Genomic DNA, 22,170 nt, shown 5'->3' with positions numbered 1-22,170 from the left:
AAACAAAGAGGACTAATGAAGGTCCCACAGGCATCTTTAATTTTGGTATTTCCTAACTTTTGAGTTCTGGACTTTGCAACCTTCCTGTACACAGCCCCTTGGGTGTAATTCTGCAGGGGTTCTGATCCCATCGTCATCACAGCAGTATCTGAGTGCCTTCTGATGGTGCATTGAGTGATGCCATGTGTGGTTTGCTCTGTCATGCACCCATTCCCTGGGGGAGAGTTGTGTGTGCAGTGGAGTAGTTTGGGTTGTAAATGGTCACTGCTCCGGGTGTTTAGTGGTGTAGGTGGGTTGTAGGAGCACGCCTGGCTCTCAGAGCAGAGGCTGGGGAGGTCTGGTACAGTCCTTAGCTCCTGAAGGAGTTGGTTCCAGTGCATCCTGCACAGATGAGCTTTACCATTGGTGGACAGCTTCACTGTGCCCAAGGGGCCACGCTGTCAGCCATGATCCTCAGGCTGGAGCTCTGCAGCACGTCATTCACAGCCACGCAGTGTGTGGGAGTCGTTCACGCACCCTCCGCACCAGCAGAGGATGGTGGTGGGGCTGGGGTAAAAATGCAGCACCTGCTCTAACCAAGGTGAATTGTCCTAGGAGTGAGCGCTGGTCTGTGCTCTGCCTCTGGCCCCTGCTGCAGTGAGAGAGGTAGCAGGGTGAGCCCTGGGTTTGCCCAGCCCCACCAGCAGTCACAGCGGAAGCTGCTGGGTGCGGAGCCCTGCAAGGCACCTGGCCCATAGATCCCAGGAATGGCTGACTCAGGCTGCCTGATAGGCACAGGGACTGCCTTACCTTACAACTTTCACCTTTGCCCCAAACCTCACCCAATGGGAACCACAGCTCAGGGACTGGACACAGTTGCAACCCACGCCTAGAATAAACAAACATGGGCAAACAACCTCTGGGAGCAGCTCCAAGCCCAGCTGCAGCTCCAATAGAGCCTCAAGATCCTGACCAGCTCTTAGGGTTTGTCTAACTTGGGCTCTCCCGGGTCCTGTGGTTAGATGGTATTTGTTTGTCTTGCTCCATACACGGCCATTATCTAGGGTGCTACTGAGCAATAGGATGCTTGAGAAGGGCACATGCACTCGCCGTGCAGGCATCACACTGTGGCTGCTGTCAGCCTTTTGCCTCCCTCTGGGAGCCATTCTCCACCAAAGCAGATTTTGCTCTGTTTCTTCTTTGTGCCTGGGAATGTGCTTCTCCAGAGCCAGGGTTGAATCTTGGTGTTGGTGTCCTTTCTTACTGGGAGGGGCTTGTTTTGCTCTCACACTATGCCAGGACAAATGGGGCCTGCCTCACACATGGGTGGCTCCTGGGCTGGCTGCTTCTGCCATGTCAGAGCCACCTCTCTCACTCATGCTGCCAGAGAGGGGCAGATTTCTTAGTCCTGCGTGAAGGACACTTAGCAAAGTGGGACAGCCATTCCAGGGAGGGAGAGCCGGGCCGTGGGGCCAGGGCGTTGGAGCAGGGCTGCTAAGGCTTCCCTGTGACTGTCATCTGTGCTTGTGGAAAAGGCTGTGGTCTGTGTGGGAGAGGAGGGGCTGCACAGGGTCCCCTCTGCTGGGCTGGGGTCAGGGACTTGTGATGGGCTGTGAGCTGGTGGCTCGAGGAATGTGCTAAACTGTGGCGCCTGAGCTGCTCTTGGCACTGACTGTTGCCCCACTCACTCACTGGGGGGAGCAGGGGCCCATCTGGGGTCAGAGCACCATGTAGCAGAGTGGGGGTGGGGAATGGAGGGATTCCCTGTTGGGGAGAGGGAAGGAGGGGGGACTGAGTGTGTGGGAGGGGAGCTCACAATGAATGGGAGTTGGGTAGTGCCCCATGGGATCACTTTGTGCTGGGGAGGGAGACTCAACTCGCAGGGCGGGTGGGGAGGGTATGGTCATATGTGGGGGAGGGGTAGCTCTGTGTGGGGGGGCAGCTTGCTGAGTGTGCAGGTGCAAAGAGAAGGGCTGGGGGAGCTTGCCGTGTGTGGGGTGGTCTGGAGCTTACTCCGTACATGGGAGAGGAGCCCACTGAGCTGGAGGGATCTTGTGCCTGGGGTTCCCATGCCCAGGTGTTGCCTTCCGCTGCCTGCAGCGTCTCTCCAGGGGCTGTGCTAGTAGACAGGCAGCTGTAACCCTTCCCAGTGCCCGCCCCCCCCTTGTCCTGTGGGCACTCGGAGACGCTTCCTGCTGGATAGGGTGAGGTTGGGGAAGGGCAGTGCCAAAGGTCCTGTGCTCTGACCCGCTGTGGCCTGGCACTGCTCGTGGGGTTGATGTTCAGGGCAGGCAGTGAGGCCAGGCGTACTTGGAGGGGCTGGGCCAGGTGGGCATCTCGCATGTCATGGGGGAGGAGTGAGGGGCTCAGGGCTCATGCCCGGGGGAGAGGCTGGCCCCTAGTGCAATAACGGAACCAGGAAGTACTGGAGAGGGGGGCCCCCAACTGTGTGTTTCGGGGTTGAGCAGGGAGGTGTGTGTGTGGTGCAGGTTTGGGGTTGTGTGGGATGCATAGGGGGCAGTGTTGAGGGGCAGGAGGTTGCAGTGTGGAGAGGGAGGAGTACAGCATTGCATGTCTGTTCATCACAGGAGGAGTTTCTGTGGGGGTGTGAGGCTGGGGCATGGGTAGGGTGACGGGCTGGTGGGAGCAGTGCTGTATGTGGGGCCCTGGGAAATAGGGGATGTGGGGCCATGATTCTGGTCCTGGACAGTCATGCTAGGGGCTGGCGAGTTTGGCGCTCGCGTTCAGGTGCTTGGCTGGGATCGTGTCATTTCTAGGAAGGAAGTTAACGCGTGTATGTGTCAGGTACACAGTTCCCACTGTGGGCTGCTTATTGGATCTGTATTGGTAGTCGAGCCCTCTGTTTCCTGGGGTGCTCTGGTGTGTTGGTGGGGCTCGGACAGTGTGTGTGTGTGTGTGTGTGCGCGCGCATGGAAGGGGTCAGACAGTGTGTGTGTGTGTGAGTGTAGGGGGGAGGTTACTGTGTGTATGTGTATGTGTGAAGGGAGTCAGACAGTGTGTATGTGTTGAGAGGAGGTTACTCTGTGTGTGTGCGTGTGTGTGTGTGTGTGTGTGTGTGTGTGTGTGCTGGGGAGGATCAGATACCACGTCTGTGTGCAGGACTGACGAGGGAGGGGGGAAGCCGGTACAAATTACTGGGGCCCGGCGGTCCGGAAGGGGGCCCTGGGCCCGGCTTCGTCGGCCCTGTATAGCAGGTCTGCCCTTGCTGGAGGGCCCGAAATTTTTTTTTCACCAGGGCCCGAACCTGCTCTTGGCGGCCCTGTCTGTGTATTGGGGTGATGTTACTATGTGTGTTGGAGGGGTCAGACAGTCTGTGTTTGTGCTGGTGGGGGTCAGACTGTGTGTGTAGGGGGATCAGACTGTGTGTGTGTGTGTGTGTGTGCTGGGTGGAGGTTACTGTGTTGGTGGGGTCAGACTGTGTGTGTTGGGGGAGGTTACTGTGTGTGTGTCTGTGTGTGTTGGTGGGGGTCAGACAGTGTATGTGTTGGAGGAGTTCAGACTCTGTGTGTGTGTTGGAGGAGGTTACTGTGTGTGTATATCTTGGGGGGCCTGGGGCAATGAGGAAGGGAGGGATCTCACCTTGTCTCTCTGCCCCCCACCTGGTGTATGCCCACAGCTCGTACCAATGTGAGCAGGGGTGGAGCCCCAGCCTGCCCTGCGTGGCCAGGGAACCCAGCTCAGGGCCAGCACAGCAGTGCTGTGGGTGTTCCACTCCATGTGAGGCAGCGCTGAGGGTAGAGACACTTTATGGGGTGGCTCCAGTGTCCTAAGAGTCTCTTGTCCTGTCTGCTGTACTGCAGCCCCCTAGGGCCAGGAGTCCGGACTGGGTCTCTGTGCTCAGTGCAGTGTGTCTGTGTGGGAGAAGTGTGTGTCACTGCAGCATGGAGGATGGGCGTGTGCTTGTAGCGTGTGTCAGTGCAGCACCAGGGGTGGGAGGGGAGTGTGCACTTGTAGCATGTGTTGCTGCAACGCCAGGGTGTGTGTGGGGGTGCACTCTTGTGGCGTTTGTCACTGCAGTGACGGGGTGGTGGTGGTGGCACTCGCTCACAGCGTGTCACTGTAGCCCCAGGGTGGGGGTGGGAAGCTCATAGCATGAGTCACCGTAGCACAGGGGTGTGTGTGTGCTCGTAGCATGTGTCACTGCAGCACGGGGGGGGGAGTTTGCACACCTGTAGTGTGTCACTGCAGCACTGGGGGGGCGTAGGGTCTCTGGGCTGCGGTGCGAGGCTGTCTCTCTGGCTAGAGCACACTATGCAGTGTGTCGCTGCAGTGCCAGGGTGGGGGTGGGGCGCTTGCTCACAGAATGTCACTGCAGTGGCGAGATGGGGTGGGGATGCTCATAGCGTGAATCACTGTAGCACTGGGGATGGGGGGGTGGGGAAGAGGAGGGTGCACTTGTAGCATGTGTCAGTGTAGCACTGAGGGGGGTGGAGGGGTTGTATGTTTGTAGTGTGTCGCTGCAACGCTGGCGTGGAGGCACTCGCTCACAGCGTGTCACTATAGCACTGAGGGGGGCACAGGGTCTCTGGTCTGCCCCGCAAGGCTATCTCTCTGGCTAGAGCACGCTATGCAGTGCAGGCGGAAGCCCTTTGCAGTGTGCCCTGTGTGCGTCTGCCTGGGTGCAGTGTCCGTTTGAGTTGTGACTAACTGGTGGGCAGGGGACAGGCGTGGGGCTGTTCTTACACAGGCAGGGCATGTAGGAGCCTTTCCCCTGGGCATTGATGTTGGGTTGCAGAGGGCTGCTGGAAATCAGCTCCTGTGACCTGCTGAGCAGAGAGGTGAGTGTGTGGAGCAGGGAACTGCTCAGCTGCTTCATAGCTGGCAGCAGGGCTGGGCTTCTCATTCCTAGCCAGGTTGGACATGCAGTGGCAGCGAACAGGGTATGTGGGGAGCGAGGAGGCCCGAGGGATGGAGCGTGCTGTCCCTAATCTGTGGTGTCTCTGCTTCCTTGCAGCCCCTGTCCAGTGCAGGATGACATGGCTGGCAGCCTGCCTGGGCCTGTGGCTCGTCCTGCAGCTCCCCACCTTGGGCGCTGGGACACGCGTGGTCTACAAAGTGCAGGAGGAACAGCCACCCAACACACTCATTGGGAGCTTGGCTGCCGACTACGGCTTTCCCGACGTGGGACACCTCTATAAGCTGGAAGTGGGGGCCCCCTACCTGCGTGTGGATGGCAAGACAGGGGACATTTACACCACGGAGACCTCCATCGACCGGGAGAGCCTGCGGGAGTGCCAGAGCCAGTTCCCAGGGGAACTCTGCTTCCTGGAGTTCGAGGTGTCCATCACGGACCTGATGATGAATAGCAGCCCACGCCTGCTGGAAGGGCAGATCGAGGTGCTGGACATCAATGACAACACGCCCAACTTCGCCTCGCCTGTCATCACACTGGCCATTCCCGAGAACACCAACATCGGGACACTCTTCCCCATCCCCCTGGCCATGGACCGCGATGCAGGTGCCAACGGGGTTGCCTCCTATGAGCTCCTGGCTGGGCCCGAGGCGCAGGAGCTCTTTGGCCTGCAGGTGGCTGAGGATCAGGATGAGAAGCAGCCGCAGCTGATTGTCATGGGGAACCTGGACCGGGAGCAGTGGGACTCCTATGACCTGACCATCAAGGTGCAGGATGGAGGCAGCCCACCGCGGGCGAGCAGCGCTCTGCTGCGTATCACCATCCTGGACATGAATGACAACACCCCCAAGTTCGAGAAGGCCCTGTATGAGGCAGAGCTCTCTGAGAACAGCCCTATGGGGCACTCCGTCCTCCAGGTGAGCACACAGTGGGGCACCAAGCATGGTGCACAACCTGCACTGCCCAGGCCAGCTTCCCACTTTCTTCATCAGCTTTCAAAGGAGGCAGGTGGAGCAGCTGGAGCGCCTTTATATTACTTGCTACGATTATTATTTATTAAGTGTATTATGGGAGCACTGATTGGGCCCAGTCACGGACCAGGCCCACATTGCAGTAGGCACTGTACATTATTAGGAGTATTACGGTAGCTCTCATGGGCCCCTGTCATGGCCCAGGCCCCTGTGGCCTCAGGTGCTGTACAAACACAGAATAAAAAGAATAGTCTTTGTCCCAAAGGCCTCACAGTCTGTCTGTCTGGGAATGTGCTGAGGTACCACCGGGAACCTGGTTTCAGGCATGGCATGATCACAAGTGGCAGGGATTTTGTAGGTGGGCAGCTTCCCTAGTAAACCACACCACAATGTGGTAAGATTAGGAATGGAAAAGAAGTGGGGGAAGGCCAGGGCTGGGCTAGCAGGGGCAGCAGATCAGGATTGAGGGGCACCGGGAGAGCTGTGCTTGGGAAGCCTGCCCACTGCCTAGCTGTGCTAAATGCTGGCTACAGACAGGAAATTAGTCTCCCTTTCACCAGCATTAGACGCCTCTGAAACTAAAGCAGGCTCCTTTGGCTTGGCAACCCCTGGGAAGCGCCTTCTCCCCAGGGAGATGTGGGATGATGCAGCCTCTCTTGTACATGCACAAACAAAATGTGGCACGGCTGAAGCCCCGGGGTAGCCAAAGGCCGCTTGCATGCCACAGACTCTACAGAGAGAATTTTGAGCCCAAGCGTGAGATCCTAATGCCCATTTCAATTGGCTGGGAGCCCTGAGGGGTGGGTCTCTGTGGATTTGGTGGAAGGGGCACTGAGCCGATGGGAGCTGACATCTGTTTATCTGCAGCTGCCATCTTAATAAGTGGAGCACGGCCAGCACTCAGCTGCTCGGCTCGCTAATTTTGATGTGAATTTTAAGAATTCATTTTTCACTGTTCAGAGAGCGAAAGTTGGAGGCAGATAAGGCAGAAGCGACAGGAGAATGGGCTGCAGCTCTGCTGCTGCCATTGCTCAGCTTTTATCTTTCAGGAGGAAAATGACTCCTCAGCTCAGGGAGTGGAGGTAAAAGGTGGAATTTACATTTAACAACTTTTGTTCTCCATCCAAATCTGCTGAGCGAGATAACGGCAGAGCTGCAAATGGGGCAGAGAGGAGCCCGCTTGGAGAGCTGATTAGGAAAGCAAATGTTAGACAAACCTCCGATTCTTTAGAAAGCAAATAATAAATGTGGAAACAGGCTTATGTGAATGCAGAACTCCTGACAGGGAGGAGGGGAGTGGGGAGAGGAGATGGAGCCATGCAGAGTATGGGCAGCTCTCCTCTGTCCCTCAGCCCCAATCTGGAGCTGTTCCGGCCCTGGGACCCCTCTCCCCCACTTCTGCTGCTGCCTCTCAATCCCAGCCTCTTCCCCCTACATGCTATTTCTGTCCTGGGTTCCTCCCATTCCCCAGCTAGGCTGGTCCCCTCAGTCCTGACCCACAGCTCCCCCCACCCCCATGCTATCCCAGCCCTGAGCTTCTCCCCAGCTCTGTCACAGCCCCACAGTACTGAACCTCAGCCCGTCCCCCATTGATCCAGTCCTGGGCTCCCTCAACACCCAATTCAGCTGGTGCTCCTCAATCACAACCTGCAGCCTCCTGCTGCCCCAGCCCTGGGAATCACTAGCTCTCTGCACTGAACTGCAGCAGGCTCTGGGCTGGCTTTGAGTCAGGACAGCCCAGGCGCAGGCACTGGGCTGCCTGTGCAGCTTCGGAGCAGTGCCCCAGAATGGGAAGCAGTGGGTTCTAACCCAGCCTTCCCGGGTGGTGTCTTTGGCTGCATGTAACTAGCTTCGCTGCAGCGTGGTGGTGAATCAGGATTCATCTTAGCAAAGGGGTGTGCGCAGCCAGGCTGGGATCCTCTCTGCTGCTGCAAGGGTCCAGCAGGGTGCGGCCTGCTCACCTGGACAGGCCGCGTTCTAGTTCCTGGCTGTTCCTCCCTGTTGCTGGGTGTCAGACCTGCTGGCTGGCTGGTTCCCATGGAGAATTCCTTGCATGCCAGAGCGGGACAGCAGGGAGTGGGGCTGAGGCAGCCTAACCGGTTAGGCCAGTTTCACTGGAGAAACGTGGACAGGGTTGCTCCTGTTCACCTTGTTCTCCTCTTCCTCCTCCCACAGGTGAAAGCCAATGACTCGGATCAGGGTGCCAACGCCGAGATTGACTACTCCTTCCACCAGGCCACGGACATGGTGCGCCGCCTGCTGCGCCTGGACAGGACCACGGGCCTCATCACTGTGCAGGGGCCCATTGACCGTGAGGATGTCAATATCCTCAAGTTCTCTGTCCTGGCCAAGGACAAGGGGGCCAATCCCAAGAGTGCCCGCACCCAAGTGGTGGTGACCATCAAGGACATGAATGACAATGCCCCCTCCATTGAAATCCGGGGTATTGGCCTCGTCACCCATCAAGACGGCATAGCCAACATCTCCGAGGACGTGCCCGTGGAGACGGCCGTGGCTCTGGTACAGGTGTCTGACCGGGATGAGGGTGAGAACGCTGTGGTCACCTGTGTGGTTGCTGGCGATGTCCCATTCCAGCTGAGACAGGCCAGCGAGACGGGCAGTGACAGCAAGAAGAAGTACTTCTTGCAGACCACCACGCCGCTGGACTACGAGGCGGTGAAGGAGTACACCATTGAGATTGTGGCTGTGGACTCGGGGAACCCGCCCCTCTCCAGCACCAACTCCCTCAAGGTGCAGGTGGTGGATGTGAACGACAACGCCCCAGTCTTCAGCCAAAGCCTCACCGAGGTGGCCTTCCCCGAGAACAATGCTCCTGATGACTTGGTGGTGGAGGTGAGTGCCAGTGATGCTGACAGTGGATCCAATGCCAAGCTGGTTTACTCTCTGGTCATGGACTCCTCCTCCAAGGGCTTCTTCTCCATCGACCCTGACTCAGGCGAGATCCGAGTGAAGACGGTGCTGGACCGGGAGCAGAGGGAGCGCTACGAGTTCCTAGTGGTGGCAGCTGACAAGGGCAGCCCCAGTCTCAAGGGCACGGCATCTGTGGCCATCAGTGTCATGGACAGGAATGACAACGACCCCAAGTTTATGCTGAGCAGCTACAACTTCTCAGTGATGGAGAACATGCCTCCCCTGAGCCCGGTGGGCATGGTGACGGTGATTGACGCTGACAAGGGCGACAACGCCCGAATCCAGCTGTCAGTGGAGCAGGACAACGGGGACTTTGTCATCCAGAATGGCACTGGCACCATACTCTCCAGCATCTCCTTTGACCGGGAGCAGCAAAGCACGTACACCTTTCGGCTCAAAGCTGTGGATGGCGGGGACCCTCCCAGATCCGCCTATGTGGGGGTGACCATCAACGTGCTGGATGAGAACGACAATGCCCCTTTCATCACCTCCCCTTCCAATGCCTCTTACAAGCACATCCTGCCCCACACCAGCCCCGGGCAGCAGGTCAGCAAGGTCAAGGCTGAGGACATTGACTCGGGGGTCAATGCAGAGCTGACCTACAGAATCACGGGGGGCAACCCTTTCGAGCTATTCCAGATCTCACCGCAGAGCGGGGACATCACGCTGGAGAAGGAGATCCTGCGCAAGCACCATGGCCTGCACCGCCTCGTGGTGCGTGTTAATGACAGGGGCAAGCCCTCGCGCCATGGCACCGCGCTGGTGCACTTCTATGTCAATGAGACCCTGGCCAATCGCACGCTGCTGGAGACCCTGCTGGGACACAGCCTGGACACGCCACTGGACATCGACATCGCTGGGGACCCCGAGTACGAGCGCAGCAAGCAGCGCAGCAACATCCTCTTCGGTGTCATCGCCGGCATCGTGGCCGTCACCCTGGTCATCGTGCTGGTGGTGCTGGTGCGCTACTGCCGGCAGAGGGAGGCCAAGAGCGGTTACCAGGCGGGCAAGAAGGAGACCAAGGACCTGTACGCCCCCAAGCAGGGCAACAAGAGCAGCAAGAGCAAGAGCAAAGTGAAGAAGAGCAAGTCCCCTAAGCCGCCCAAACCAGCCGATGACGAGGAGGAGACTGGGCTGCAGAAGTCCCTCAAGTTCAACCTCATGAATGACTCCGTCAGTGACAGCCCCCGCATCCACCTGCCTCTCAACTACCCACCTGGGAGCCCGGACTTGGGGCGCCACTACCGCTCCAACTCCCCGCTGCCCTCCATCCAGCTGCAGCCCCAGTCGCCCTCTGCCTCTAAGAAACACCAGGTGGTGCAGGACCTGCCTGCCACTAACACCTTTGTGGGCACTGGGGACAACAACTCGACGGGCTCTGAGCAGTACTCTGACTACAGCTACCGCACCAACCCCCAGAAATACACCAACAAGCAGGTAGGAGAGCTCGTCCTGAGCCCGCCGGACGCACACCCTCTGCATCGGGGTGCCATCTGGACGGAGGTGTGGGAGTGAGCATGGACCCATCCCCGGCCGCATGGGAATGGCCTAGGGGGCTGGCAGAGGACTAATGGAGCAGCTAGCCATGGCTCCTTCCTGGGGCAGGAAAAGGCAGGGGCTGAAGGCACCGTGACCTGCGGGCAGCTGCCTGTGGCTGATGGGGGTGGTAGCCACTGGGCTGCATTGCTGGAGGTTCCCCTGATGGGAAGGAGCCCTGCATGTGCTGGGCGAGGGGTCTGGAAGGACTGGATTCGCAGTCCCTGTGCCCCAGTAGCAACTGAGCACTGGGCTAGAGACCAGTCCTGCCAGCACCAGCAGATGGCAGTGACCACCCCTCCATCTGTGCTGGACTGCCTGGGGCCTGCACCTTGCTGGTCTCACAAGGAGCTGACTTTCAGCCCTGCCCTGGATCGGGGGTGCTGTGCCCAGTCCCAGCCCATTATTGCTAGCAGCAGCCTCTGAAGTGCCAGCTCAGGGCTCCCTGGGAAGGGGGCTGAGCCTGTTACTGCCCTGGGGCAAAGCAAATCTGTAAGAGAAGCTTCTTCTGCTCCTGGTGCAGCTGCCTGGGGTGGGGACCCCAGCCTGTGTTCCAGCGCCAGCCCTTGCTGCCCGGGGTGTTTGGCCCTTTGCTCCAGCCTAAGCATCAGGCTTGTCGCTGGAGCTGCAGAGCTACGCTGCAGCCTCTACCAAGCCCACTGCAGAGGAGATCAGAGCACAGCTCGTTACCAGCAGTGAGGGGGCTGGGCTGCACCAGGGCTGTCTGTGTCGCGACTGGGGAGCCAGGGCTTGCGGAGTTGGGGTCTCTGCTGGGGAGCAGGAGGTGGCTGTGCCGAGTGTTGGGGCTGGGGAGTGAGGGCTGGGGAGGGTCTCTGCTGGGGAGCAGGAGGCGGCTGTGCTGAGTGTTTGGGCTGGGGAGCGAGGGTTGAGGGGGTGTCTGCTGGGGAGCAGGAGGTGGCTGGGCTGAGTGTTGGGGCTGGGGGGGTGTCTCTGCTTGGGAGCAGGAGGTGGCTGGGCCGAGTGTCGGGGCTGGGGAGTGAGGGCTGGGGAGGGTCTCTGCTGGGGAGCAGGAAGTGGCTGTGCTGAGGTTCGGGGCGGGGTCACTGCTGAGAGTTGGGGCTGAGTTTGTCTTGCTGCATGAGGGGACAGAGCAAAGGTCCTGGCTGCATCTTGAGGGACTTGGGTTGGGGAGGGGAGAGCAAATCTGGGAGCCAGGCTATGGAGGTGATGGGTGAGGTGGAGGGTTCGAGGCCTTGAGGACAACCTGCCTGACTGCCTCATCTTGCTGGGCTCCTGCTTTGTGGGCCCTGTTGGGATCTGCCCAGGGGTCGGGGGGGACTTCCTGCAGAATTGGCATTATATCTTATGTCTCCTGGGGCTGGGCTGGGCTCCCCTCCCCTCCCCTCCCCCCCACTGCATTGTATGTATCCTGTGTGTCTCATGGGACTGGACTCCCCTCCCCCTCCATTGCATTGTAGCCTGTATGTCCCATGGGACTGGGCTCCCCTCCCCGTTCATTGCATTGTAGCCTGTGTGTCCCGTGGGGATGGGCTGCCCCCATTGAATTTGCCCTCAATAAAGTTTTATATTTTTGAATGCTGTGTTTTGTTTTCCATAAGGCCCAGAGGCAGGGGGAGGGGGAGTGAAGGAAAGGGGGCTCTGCCTCCACCCCAGCCCATCCCCCCATAGTACAGCTGGGGGCAGTGGCACATTATCCACCACCCCAATTGCATCTCCTCTCCTCTCTCCCTGTGGAGACGTAGCAGGTGAGCCTAGAAAAGGTGTTGCAGGAAAGGGGCAGCAATAGTTTGGGCTGCCTCTCCCACACCATGGAGCCTAAGCTGCACCTGGGGAAAATTTTCAGGGCTGCGCCTCACAGCAAAACCCCCTCTCTGGGTCAGGCCCCGCTCCCCCAGCCCTGGGGTTTGTGCCTGTGCCCTGGTGCTAGTTCTTCTCCTGTACCCTGGCTCCTTGTGCCTGAGTCCTGCTTTCCTGCCTGTGGGATAGGCAGGGCGGCTTGGGAGGGAACATGGCATGTCCCTGGCTGGCTGTGCCGTGCTGGTGCGCTCCATTCCATGGCACGCTGCTTGTGAATGATAGGGGCTGCTGCAGACATCCAGCCTCTCCCTGTGCTGGAATCAAGCCTTGCCACTAGGGTTGCCAACTTGGCAATATTTAAAAATTGGACACTCCAGCAGGGGTGGAACCTCCCCTGCCCTGCCTCTTCTCCCTGAGGCTCCACCTTGCTCTGCCTCTTCCCCCCCAAAGCCCCACTCCTGCTCATCTCTTCCCCTGAGGCCCCTCCCCATCCATTCCTCTTCCCCCCCCCCATTGCTTGCTTCCGTCCCCCGCACTCCACCCCATGTGGGTTGGGGCTGGGAGCTGCAGTCACGCGACAAAGGTAGGAGGTGGCCCTGGATGAGTAAAGGCTGGAGCGGGTGATGACCTGGCGCCTCCCTACTACTTCCCCCACTCACAGTAACTGGATTTTGGGTGTCCGGTCAGTAGATCTGACTGGACACTGTCAGGTCCCCTTTTCAACCAGATTTTCTGGTCGAAAACTGGGCACCTGGCCACGCTACTTGCCACGAGGGAGCTCCAGCGTGCCAGTGCGCTCCTGGAGCTGCTCCATGCACCCCACTGGGTGCAGTGGGATCAGCGACAGTCAGCGCTTGTGCCCAGCAGGGCAGTGTGGTGTGTTCATGCAGAGGGGCTGCCTGCAGGAGCAGTTACTGACCAGGTCACCATGCTGCAGTGGGGAGCAGTGGGGTCTGTGTGAGCAGGTAGAGGGAGCGAGGAGCCATGCTCCAGCAGGAGGAGAGGGAATAGTTATGGACGAGCAACTCCATCAGAGTTCATAAGGCAACTGCCAAAGTGCTCGGGGCCTCTTCCCTTGCCCCCTCCCCACTGCACAGAGCTGTCTCTCTGCTTGGGCCGCAAACCCAGTCCCTGACTCCTGCCATTCTCTCCTTCGCCCCTTATCCCAGGGGTTTGTTCCTGCACTCTTGTGCCCACTGCCTATGGAGGTGTGCAGGACACTTGAGTGTCCCATTCCTTGTGGCATAAGAACAGCCATACTGGGTCAGAGCAATAGCCCAGTATCCTGTCTCTGACAGTGGCCAGTGCCAGATGCTTCAGGGGGTATGTACAGAACAGGGCAGTTGGAGGATGATTCACCCCATCTTCTCCCCCATCTTCTGGCAGTCAGAGGTTTAGGGTCACCCAGCGCATGGGGTTGTGCCCCTGATCATCTTGGCTAATAGGCATTGATAGACCTATCTTCCATGAACTTATCTAATTCTTTTGTGAACCCAGCTATACTTTTGACCTTCACAACATCCCCTGGCAATGAATTCCACAGGTTGACTCTGTGTTGTGTGAAAATGTATTTCCCTATTTATTAAACCTACTGCCTATTAATTTCATTGGGCGACCCCTGGTTTTTGTATTGTGGGAAAGGGTAACTAACACTTTTCTAATAATTTTCTCTGCACCATTCATGATTTTATGGACCTCTGTCATATACCCCCTAGTCTTCTCTTTTTTAAGATGAACAGCTAAAATCTCTCCTCATAGTGAAGCCGTTCCATACCCTTGATAATTTTTGTTGCCTTTCTCTGAACCTTTCACAGTCCCACTATAACCTTTCTGAGATGGGGTGACCAGAACTGCACGCAGTTCTCAAGGTGTGGGCACAGCATGAATTTATAAGCTTTATCTTATTTTCTGTCTTATTTTCTATCACTGTCTTAATGGTTCCTAACATTCTGTTATTCTTTTTGACCACGGCTGCGCTGTTTTCAGAGAACTATCCACAATGACTCCGAGATCTGTTTCTTGGGTGGCGACAGCTAATTTAGACCTTATCATTGTATCTGTGTAGTTGGAATCATTTTTTTCAATGTGCATTACTTTGCATATCAACATTGAATTTCATCTGCCATTTTGTTGCCCACTCACCCAGTTTTGTGAGATCTCTTTGGAACTCTTCGCAGTCAGCTTTAGAATTAACTATGTTGAATAATTTTGTATCTGCAAACTTTGTGGTTTCCATTTTCCGGATCATTAATATGTTGAACAGCACTGGTCCCAGTGCAGACCCTTGGGGGATCCTGCTGTTTACCTCTCTCCATTCTGAGAACTGATCATTTATTCCTGCCCTTTGTTTCCTGTTTTTTAACCAGTTACTGATCCATGAAAGGACCTTCCCTCTTTTCCCATGACAGCTTACTATGCTTAAGAGCCTTTGGGGTGGGACCTTGTCAAAGGCTTTCTGAAAGTCCAAGTACACTATGTTCACTGACTAACCCTGGTCCACATGCTTGTTTCCACCTCAGAGAATTCCAATAGATCCATGAGGCACAATTTTCCTTTACAAAAGTTTTGTTGACTCTTCCCCAACTAATCATGTTTATCTAAGTGTCTGATAATTATGTTCTTTACTATAATATCAGCCAATTTGTCTGTCCTGAAGTTGGACTCACTGCTCTGTAATTGCCAGGATCGCCTCTGGAGCCCTTTTTAAAAATTGGCATTGCATTAGCTACCTTCCAGTCATCTGGTCCAGAGGCCTTTTTCAGTAATAGGTTACATATACTACAGTTAGTACTTCTGCAATTTCATACCTGAGTTCCTTCAGAACTCTTAGATGATACCATCTGGACCTGGTGATTTATCACTGTTTAGTTTATCAATCTGTTCAATTTGTACTGCCACATCAATGTGGGGCAATACTTTAGATTTGTTACTCACATAAGAGCTAGCCTTTTGGGTATCCTTTTTGAAGATTGATGCAAAGAATTAATTTGGCTTCTCTGCAATGGCCTTGTCTTCCTTGTGTGCTCCTTTAGCACCTTGATCGTCCAGTGGCCCCACTGATTATTTGACAGGCTTCCTGCTTCTGATATTTTAAATATTTAGATATTTTTAAAAAAAATCTTACTGTTAGTTTTTGCATCTTCTTGTGAATGCTTTCTTGGTTTGCCTTATACTTTTACTGTGTGTTGTACTTTTACTGCCAGAGTTTGTGTGTTTTCTTTTTACCCTCACTAGGATTTGGCTTCCAAATGTCAAAGGGTGCCTTTTTGCCTCTAATGGCCTCCATTACTCTGCTGTTTAGCCATGGTGGTATTCTTCTGGGCTTCTTGTTGCTTTTTCTGATTAGGGCTATACATTTAGTGTGAGCCTCTGTGTTTTTAAATAGTCCTTATGCTGGTTGCAGGTATTTACCCATTGTGACTGTTCCTTTTAATTTCTGTCTAACAAGGGACCTCGTTCTTTTACCCCTTTTTAAAGGTACATGTTACTAGGGTGGGATTTTTTGTGTGTGGCGGGGGTGGGTATTATTCCCCTCCAAGGGTGTTAAATTGAATTACATTGTGGGCACTATTGCTGAGCGGGTCAGTTATATTCACCTCTTGGACCAGATCCTGTGCAGCACTTAGGACTAAATCAAGAATTGCCTCTCCCATTGTGGGTTTGAGTAGCTGCTTCAAGAACCAGACACTTATGGTGTGTAGAAATTTTCTCTCTGCATCACTCCCTGATATGAGGATAGTGCCCAGTCAGTATGAGGGTAGTGGAAATCCTCCTTTATTATTGTGCTTTCTGGACTCGCTAATCTGGGTGAGAGTTCCCCCCAGGTCTCCCGCAGCCACTGCAGGATTGGCTTCCCCTCTTTCGTGCAGGCTTTGAGAGCAGTGAAATAGTGATGTGCTGACTTAGCTCAGGAACCAGAGGGTGAGAATGTGTCACCCCCTTGAGAAGGGCTAGGGCAGTTACCCCCTCTCGCAGCCATGGCCTCAGGCTCTCTGCAACCTCAGGCAGTCATGGTGTTGCTCATGCTGGTGTGTGTGTGTGGGAGGTGTTGGGTTCCATGAAGGCTACACACTGACATTCTGGAGAATAAGACACAGCATCAGACAAGTGCCAGGTCACTGCCTGTGCAGCCTGGCCCAATGGCAGCTCGGGTGATGTCAGGCCTTGGCTCACAACGTTCCAATTTTGTTCTGTTTAAACGACTTTCATGATGTTTTGCCTTATGCTATTCAAGGCTTGAAAATGTCACCATGAACTTTAAAGGCAGGGAGTGGGCTGTGTAGGGGGAGGGGAGTGGGCTGTGAGGAGGGAAAACAGTGGGCTCTGGGGGATGGGGAGTTGGCTGCAGAGAGGGGGAGTGGGCTGCTGGGGGGCAGTGGGCTTGGGTGGGGGGAAAGAGGGCTGCGGGGGGCGGGGAATGGGTTGTGGGGGAACAGATAGAAAAAGAGAGGGGAAACAAACTCCAGGAGGAGCATTCTGGTGAGGACCACCCCAACCTCCTGCCAGCCCTTAAGGGTGGTGGTGGTGGTGGGCAGGGAGGTCCCTGGCCTCTGCCCAGCAGCCTGTGGCTGGCAAGGACCTGCTACCTTTCCTTGGCTGCTGGAAGGAACATTCTGTTCTTCCTCACCGCCAGTCTCTTCCTGCGGTGGTGGAGGGAGCAGGTCTGGCTCTACCATTGTTGCCACCCCAAGCCAAAAAAAAAAAGATGCTCGAACTGCCGCCTGAACTGCCAAAGCAAAAAAATAAAAATAAAAAAAGCCGCCCAGACTGTGCTGCCCCAAGAATGGACAGAATGCCGCCCCTTAGCATGAGCCGCCCAGGCACGTGTTTCCTCCGCTGGTGCCTGGAGCCGGCCCTGGGAGGGAGGGACCACACATCTCCCCACTCCCTAGCTGCTTGTCTCTGCTACTCTGCACCTTGGCCAGCCTCCATGTTTCAGGCCTCTTTCCCCAGGGTGGAACCCCAAGGCCTGCCCCAATGCTCAGATCCACCTGATTCTGAGCCCCTGCAGCCCCAGGGATCTGCACCCGTCTTATTAGTTCCCAGTTGTCTGACTGAGCTCTGAGTCCCAGCAGAGCTCAAGAGGCTGGAGCAGCATTGGCTTCACTCACGCACGCAGCAGCCATTGTAATCTTACCAGCTAGACATTGAATGTGTCTCTTAGAAAGCAAGCTTAAATTCTGCATATGTTGCAGGCACTGGCGTCGGAAGGTGCTTGGCAAAGCTGCCTGCTGGCCAGCGGTGCAGGGCCAAGGGGTTTTTGTAAGGCCAGTCATAGACTATAAAATAGTGGCAAAATGGTCCAGAAACCTGGGGCACTGGGGACGTACGCAGAGCTGATCTGGCTTCTCCCTCCTCCAGAATGCCAGTGTGTGGGTGAGTAGTACACGCCGTATGTCAGACCAGGGCTGCTTGGCTGTGACACTGGCATAGTGTGATCCCAGCTGATGGAACATGACACCAGGTTCTGGGAACTGAACAGTGGGGAGGGTGGCTGTAGGGAGCAGTGCTAGGATGCAGCTGAATATGTTTTGCCCTTAATGATCTGCAGGGGCGAGAAACAGAACCCAGGTGAAATTCAGTGAGGATACTAAACTGGGGAGAGCTGAGAGCATCAGGGAGCAGAGGGCGTGAGGGGAGCCCAGAACATGGGAAACCGCAGGGCCAGGAGACAGCACAGCAGGATTTGGGTGGGTAGGGCTGAGGTAGGAGAGTGAGAGACCTGGCTGTAGCTTGGCTGACTCCTGAGCGAGGGCAGCTGGAAACCATCCTGAGAGCTGGCAGGGCAGTGAGAGAGCAGGGAGGTGGCGATGGGAATGGGGTGCAGTTCTGAGGGGAAGATGGCGGTTGTTTACCTGGAGACACAGCAAGGTGTGTTCGGCCCCTGAGTGGGAGGTCAGGGAGTCCCTTTGCAGGGCACTCCACCCCAAACACAAGCCCCATAGGTACTGATGAACCCAGGCCCAAGAACGGACTGGAGTTTCCCACCACCGGAGTTTAAGATTCCTTCTCTGAGCAGCATCCAGGTCCCTGAAGACTCACTTGCCCTGGGTGCCCATCCACAGCCCCTGGGATACAGGCCCTTGGGGACATGGGCTGGGGGAATTTGGCTCTCACCTGGTTGCATAGGCAGCAGAAGTTGGCCATGTGCACCTCGTTATCCAGGAATGAACAGACGCTGGGTACCATGAGCCAGGGGTCAGGTAACATGGGTGCTGTGTGCTGCCTGTACCCTGGGGGAGGTGAAATGGGCTCTGTGTGCTGCCTGTGCTCTGGGGGAGGTGACGTGGGTGTTGTGTGCTGCCTGTACCATAAGGATGGTGAAATGGGGACTGTGTGCCACCTGCACCCAGGGTGAAGTGACATGGGTGCCGTGTGCCGCCTGTACCCTGGAGGAGGTTTCATGGGTGCTATGTGCTGCTGGTACCCGGGGTGAGATGACATGGGGGCCATGTGCATCCTCTGTCTCAGGGGGGAGGTGACACAGGGGGCTTGTTCTTCCTGTAATATGGGGGGGGGAGATTACATCAGGGCTGTGACCAGCCTGTACTCATGGTGGAAGGTGACGTGGAGCTGTAAGCAGCCTGTACCCAGGCATAGGGGGTACGTATGTGGTTGGAGGTTGTGCTGAAGTGGGAATTGTCTGTAATATTTTTATGAAGCCGATGGGTGCCTCAGTTTCCCCTATATGTAGTAGTGATATGCAGTGGTGGGAGGATAGGACTGTTTGCTCTCAGGGCAGGCTAAGACATGGGTATGAAATGTGGCCCATCTGTCTGAGTCGTTGGAAAAGAACGAGCCGCGGGCGACCCCATATCAGTGGAGAATCTGAGAAGACAACGGCAAAGCTAGGCACCAGATCATGGACTCCTAGCAACCAATGACCCAAGGGGAGATGGATTTCCCAGCTCTCAGCAGGGGAGCTGAGCACAGACCCCAGCTCGAGAACAAAGGGCTGGGAAGGGGCATGGGGGGGATCAGAGTTGCAGGAAGGAATCGAGGCTCTCCTCTGGGAACTGACCAAGGAGATCAGTTGGAGAGAGACAGAGCTTGAGCAAGGGGATTCACCACAGCACGGCTGGGCTCTGGGCTGGCCAGGATGGACTATGCTTTACCCTTTCTTCCTCGGTGCTACCCTAAGGCTTTCCTGTGCTGTGCCCAGCTGACTAATAAACCCGACTGTGTCAACAGTGCTGGGTGAGTGTCCCTGCCAATGCTGGGCGAGGTGCATTGATCCCTGCAGAGTGGACAAGTCTCTATCGGGGTGTGTCTCAGTTGGACTCACTAAGCGGAGCTCACGGGGTGCAGCAGGGAGCCCTGCTGCAGGCCCAGAAGTCCAGTCTGAGGAGTTGGTGAAGCCACGTGGCTGACCCTGGGGGAAGAGTGAGACCCCTGGGGGTCTGGCACACTAAGGGGTTCCTCCTAGACACTGTTCCACAGCTGGGGCGGTACACCGATCCTGTGGATCCGGTGACATGGTGGGTCATGTTCAGCTGGTACCTCAGCCTTGTGGTGACACGGAGGTTGTGTCAACAGTGTCAACGGAGGTTGTGTGGTGACACGGAGGTTGTGTATAGCCTGTTGTCACAGAGTCAGAGGATGGGTGCTATGCCCTCAACTGTGGAACAGTCTCTAGGAGGAACCCCTCAGTGTGCCAGACCCCCAAGGGCTCTCTTTTCCCAGGATAGGCCATGCAGCCTCACCCCCTGCAAGACTGAACCTCTAAGGCTTCACATCAAGAGCTCTGCTCAGCGAGTCCAACCGAGACAGATGCCTGGAGAGACCTGTCTCTTTGCAGGATCAATGCCCCTCGCCTAGCATTGCAGTGACACTCCCACAGTGCTGTCAATCAGCCAGCTGGACCCAGCACAGGACGGCCTTAGAGTAGCTCAGAGAGGAAGGTTAAAGCCTTGTCCAGTGGTTCCCAAGGTTTTTTCTGCCAAGGACCCCTTTGGTATCTGCCTAATTGTCCCAGGCCCCTTTCCTGTCCGGTACTACCGGAACGTCCCTGCAGCGCGGGATGGCCCTGCCAGCATGATCGCTCATGCACAGAGAGGGAGAGTCACAGAGTGCAGAGGATGCTTTTCCGTTCCAAAACCGGCTCAATGCAACAAAGGTGCAGGAATGCTGTTTCAGCCCCAGCTCAAGGACAGACCCATAGTCCATGGCAGACCCTGCTTTGGGAACCATTTTCACAGTCCATTCTGGTCAGGCCAGAGCAATTCACCAGCCAAGCTGGAGTGAGTTCTATTTTCAGGCTCTATGTCTCCCTGCCTCCTTCCTTAGTCAGTTCTTCACGTAGCGCACAGTCAACTTGTGGAACTCCTTGCCTGAGGAGGTTGTGAAGGCTAGGACTATAACAGTGTTTAAAAGGGAACTGGATAAATTCATGATGGTTAAGTCCATAAATGGCTATTAGCCAGGATGGGTAAGGAATGGTGTCCCTAGCCTCTGTTTGTAAGAGGATGGATATGGATGGCAGGAGATAGATCACTTGATCATTGCCTGTTAGGTTCACTCCCTCTGGGGGCACCTGGCATTGGCCACTGTCAGTAGACAGGATACTGAGCTAGATGGACCTTTGGTCTGATCCGGTACGGCCGTTCTTATGTTGTGTTCCCAGGCATGAGAGCCCCAGGCTTCCCCCAGAGCCCACCCTGATGGCTCTTAGCCTGCCCGCAGAGCAAATGTAATCCCTCTCCCCCCACTGGATAGCCATGTGAAATACAGGAGGAAACTGAGGCACACATAGGATTAATAACAAAAATTCCCACTTTGTCACACCTGTACCTTAGGGGGAGGTGGAGTAGGCACCTGTGCAGCCCACACCCCAGGCAGGAAGTGCCATGAGGGCCATGCCCAGCCTGTACCCTGGATGGGAGGCTCTGCGGGGGCCGTGCCTAGCCTGTACCCCAGGTGGGAGGCTCCACGGGGACTATGCGTGGCTTGTATCCCAGGCAGGAGGCAGCGTGGGGGCCATGCCTGACCTGTATTCCAGGCAAGAGGCACTGCGAGGGCCGTGCCTAGCCTGTACCCTAGGTGGGAGGCAGCGTGGGGGCCATGCCCGGCTCATACCTTGGGCAGGAGGCTCCACGGGGACCATGCCCACCCGTACTCCTGGCAGGAGGCAGTGTGGGGGCCATGCCCAGCCCATACCCCGGGTGGGAGCTGCCGTGGGGCCTGTGCCTGGCCCATACCCCAGGCAGGAGGCTCTACGGGAGCTATACCCAGCCCGTACCGTGGGCAGGAAGCTCCGCAGGGGCCGTGCCTGGCCCGTACCATGGGCGGGAGGCAGTGTGGAAGTCTTGCCCAGCCTGTACTCTGGAGAGTGGGAGTGATGCTGAGTCCGTATGTAATTCTCTGGGAATGGGGCCCATCAGGATTTGTGAGGTCCTTGCAGCCATGCTATGAGTGGGACAGGTTACCCCTGGTGTCTGTGCTGCCTGGGGACTGGATGAATGGGCTGGATGAATGGACGGTAAGGTGGATAGAAAACTGGCTAGATGGTCGGGCTCAACGGGTAGTGATCAATGGTTCCATGTCTAGATGGCAGCCGGTATCAAGTGGAGTGCCCCAAGGGTCGGTGCTGGGGCCGGTTTTGTTCAATATCTTCATTAACGATCTGGAGGATGGTGTGGACTGCACCCTTAGCAAGTTTGTCTGTGCTGCCTGGGGACTGGATGAATGGGCTGGATGAATGGACGGTAAGGTGGATAGAAAACTGGCTAGATGGTCGGGCTCAACGGGTAGTGATCAATGGTTCCATGTCTAGATGGCAGCCGGTATCAAGTGGAGTGCCCCAAGGGTCGGTGCTGGGGCCGGTTTTATTCAATATCTTCATTAACGATCTGGAGGATGGTGTGGACTGCACCCTTAGCAAGTTTGCAGATGACACTAAACTGGGAGGAGTGGTTGATACGCTGGAGGGTAGGGATAGGATACAGAGGGACCTAGACAAATTAGAGGATTGGGCCAAAATAAATATGATGAGGTTCAACAAGGACAAGTGCAGAGTCCTGCACTTAGGACGGAAGAATCCCATGCACTGCTACAGACTAGGGACCGAATGGCTGGGTAGCAGTTCTGCAGAAAAGGACCTAG

General features: G+C 56.2%; 1 protein-coding gene across 5 annotated transcripts in view; it reads left to right on the top strand.

Moving 5' to 3' along the window:
* Positions 1–22,170, top strand: part of PCDH1 (protocadherin 1) — a 150,957-nt gene that overhangs the window by 5,698 nt on the left and 123,089 nt on the right. For all 5 annotated transcript variants that reach the window (XM_045026407.1, XM_045026406.1, XM_045026408.1 and 2 more), the window contains exons 2-3: positions 4,955–5,769; positions 7,999–10,191. In XM_045026407.1, the coding sequence (XP_044882342.1) occupies positions 4,972–5,769; positions 7,999–10,191 (2,991 nt within the window). In that variant the 5' untranslated portion in view covers positions 4,955–4,971. The remainder of the gene's footprint in view (positions 1–4,954; positions 5,770–7,998; positions 10,192–22,170) is intronic.

The sequence above is a fragment of the Mauremys mutica genome, chromosome 8, assembly GCF_020497125.1.
Source record: "Mauremys mutica isolate MM-2020 ecotype Southern chromosome 8, ASM2049712v1, whole genome shotgun sequence".
NCBI lineage: Eukaryota > Metazoa > Chordata > Testudines > Geoemydidae > Mauremys > Mauremys mutica.
Note: the sequence above shows the minus strand (reverse complement) of the source record. Positions and strands in the feature narration are given on the sequence as shown.